Here is a 3,048-nt window from a genome sequence, read left to right as displayed (position 1 = left end):
AAAAAAAAAAAAAAAAAAAAAAAAAAAAAAAAAAAAAAATAACTAAACCACCAAACCAACCAACCTCGGTCTTTCTGTCCACAGACTCAAATATATCCCCCCCCCCCCCCCCCCCGGGTTTTTTTTTTTTTCTCCCCCCCCCCCCCCCCCCCCCCCCATTTAGGATTTCATCACCAAGACCTTGGACACTAGTTCTGCTTATTACATGAGGCTGTCAGATCCAGAGGGCCATGGACAATGGCAGTGGGTTGATCAGACACCATACAATCAGACTGCCATGTAAGTCTAGGGTTAAGAAATCCCGGGCTCTGTGTCATGCCGGGAAACTAAGGTGTTGGATTATAAGCCTGAAAATAGCTCATTCTCATTTTAGTTGCTTTCTACAAGGTTAAAGAATTTTGCTTATTTGTTTGTTTATATTTCAAGACAAGATTTCTGTGTAACCCTGGCTGCCCTGGAACTTGCTCTGTAGATCAGGCTAGCCTTGAACCCAGAGATCCACTTACCTCTGCCTTCCAAATGCTGGGATTAAAGGCATTTGTCAGCATGGCCTGGCTTGTTAATTCATTTCATCACATATTGTAAGACACACATTACTATTTCCCCTGTTAGTGATGAGGACATTGAATTTGAAGAATCTCAGTAACTGATTCAAACCAAAGCTATGGCAAACAAACCGTAGCCTTCAGATCTAGGTAATTTTTTTCTGGGCTCTTTCACTGTTTATATCTTGATAATAAAAATTTGTGTTACAATCATTATTATTTCTCAAAAGCAAAACATCTTTAGTTATGACAGGCTTATATAATTTTAATATATGTTAAAAAAAACTTACTGTTTAGCATACTATTATCTCGGTCTTTCTGTCTACAGAGTGAAATATATAGTTCCAAATTTTAAGAGAGGGTACTGAGAATATCAGGAATTAAATTACGAACCCAAGGTGTAATAAGTAGGAGATCCGTATATCTTCAGTAGGGTTTGAAGTCATTCCACTGGAAAGGGCAGGTGCAAACATGAATTCACAGAGACGGAGACAGTAGGCACAAAACCTGCACAAACCCAAGGCAGACGAACTCCCAGCACAGAGGAGGGGAAGTGGGTACAAAGCCCCTCCCCCACTCCCCAGCTAAGAAGCTATCCCAACTGATAGCTTCCTGGAGGAAAAATCAGTTTTCTCTAGTGGAGAGTCACTAGACCTAGCAACCACACTTTAGGGCAGGCCCCATGCTTAGGAGCAGTTGCCAAACATGAAATGGACTCCATGTTTCTGTTTTATTAAAGAAAGAACACGAAGCTGAGTGGGTTAGGGAGTTTGGGGTGGATCTGGAAGAAGTGGAAGAGGGGAAAGAATATGATCAAAAAATGTTGTATTAAGTTCTCTAATAATAAATCACAATGTTATTAAAAAAGGATAAAATGATTGGCCCAAGGTACCAATGTGAAATATTTTCATCAGCTAAGAGAGCAGACACAGGTGGATCTCTGTGAGTTCGAGGCCAGCCTGGTCTACAAAGCAAGCCCAGGACAGCCAAGGCTACACAGAGAAACCTTGTCTTGAAAAACTACCACCCCACCCCCACAAAGAAAAGAAAAGAAAAAAAGAAAGCAAGCCTTAGAAGTGAACCTTTAAGATGCTTGCTGGTCATTACATAATACAATAAGGTGTGGTAATATTGTATGCTGTGGCCTCAGTTTTCAAGGGGAATGCCCAAGATTCAAGAAACTGCATGAGTAATGGGGGGGTGGGTGATTTGGGCACTCCCTAGTGCCTCTAGACCTTTTTTCAAAGTATTATTTTGAGAATTACCCTCATCGTTTCCCCTTTCAGGTCCTGGCGCTCAGATGAACCCCATGGCAACCAGGGATTTTGTGTTGTGCTAAATTATCATCCAAACCTGAAAGGATGGGGCTGGAGTGATGTCCCTTGCGATGGTGATCATAGGTTTGTTTGTGAGATGAGGCAGCTCTATTTATGAATCAAACCTTCTCTGTGGACATATGACGTGGAATCCATAGTCACAGAGATAACTAGAAAGTTCCTCATTTGGACCTCTTAAGGATCAAACACAGGCACTTGGAACTATATCATTAAGCCAGGTTCTTAGAAAACTTTCCGTCTCTCTGCGTCTCTGTCTGTCTTTCTGTCTCTCTCTCTCTCTCTCTCTCTCTCTCTGTGTGTCTGGAGACAGGTTCTCACTATGTATCCCTGGCTGTCCTAGAGCTCACTATGTATACCAGACTGACAGACTCATAGAGATACTTCTGCCTTGATTTCCCGAGTGCTGGGATTAAAGGCGTGTGCCGCCATTGCGCAGCTTCTTAATAAAGTCTTTATGTGTAAGAGATGTCTGCAGAATTTTAGGTAGGTAGGTAACTGATGCTTCCAGTTGTGAAAACGTCAGCTCACATTGGTACTCATTCATGTCCTCATTCATAAATCAAGCATTTCCCCCAGTGCCAGACACTGCTAGAGACCCCTACGTGCACACATAGAGACGTGTGTGTCTCTCTGCTAGTGTCTGACTGCTGAGGTTTTACTCACTGACGGATGATGTGGTTCTGCCCTCTATCTATTGTTTTGTCTTCCCTGTTTGCCTTTGTTGATGTTCAATTGACAAATAAACTTTGTGTACGTAAGATAGCTGATGTGCTGATCTCGTGTACTTATAGTAGGAAATGGTTACAGGTTAGTTAACGCACCCATTACTGAAGACAGTGGCCATTTATTTGTGTTTGTGTAATAAGAACTCGTAAGGTCTTCCTGAACAAATTCATATACACACTATAACATTATTGACTGTTGCCACCACGATGCACATTGGATCTCCAGAACTTACCGTTGAGCTGAGATTTTCAGTTTACCATGGTAACCCTATTTTCCTCAACTTCCAGCTCCTTGAAATTGCTATTGTATTCTCTTCCCGTGAGGTTTACTTGTCAAGATTCCATACGTAAGTGGGATCTTTATCTGCACATGGCCATCACAACATGATTTCCAGAGTTCCTGAAGCTGAGATCTTCTCGTTAGCCCCTTATTTCCTGACC

At 42.0% G+C, this 3,048-nt stretch overlaps 1 protein-coding gene across 1 annotated transcript in view; it reads left to right on the top strand.

Moving 5' to 3' along the window:
* The window catches only part of LOC129677306 (C-type lectin domain family 4 member A-like), a 12,397-nt gene extending 9,757 nt beyond the window's left edge, over positions 1 to 2,640 (top strand). The window contains exons 6-7 of the mRNA XM_055607947.1: positions 164 to 279; positions 1,832 to 2,640. Of these exons, the coding sequence (XP_055463922.1) occupies positions 164 to 279; positions 1,832 to 1,979 (264 nt within the window). The 3' untranslated portion in view covers positions 1,980 to 2,640. The remainder of the gene's footprint in view (positions 1 to 163; positions 280 to 1,831) is intronic.
* The last annotated feature ends 408 nt before the right edge of the window (positions 2,641 to 3,048 follow it).

This window comes from Psammomys obesus, unplaced genomic scaffold (assembly GCF_907164565.1).
Source record: "Psammomys obesus unplaced genomic scaffold, mPsaObe1.curated_primary_1811, whole genome shotgun sequence".
NCBI lineage: Eukaryota > Metazoa > Chordata > Mammalia > Rodentia > Muridae > Psammomys > Psammomys obesus.
This window is presented reverse-complemented; position numbering and strand designations above follow the sequence as displayed.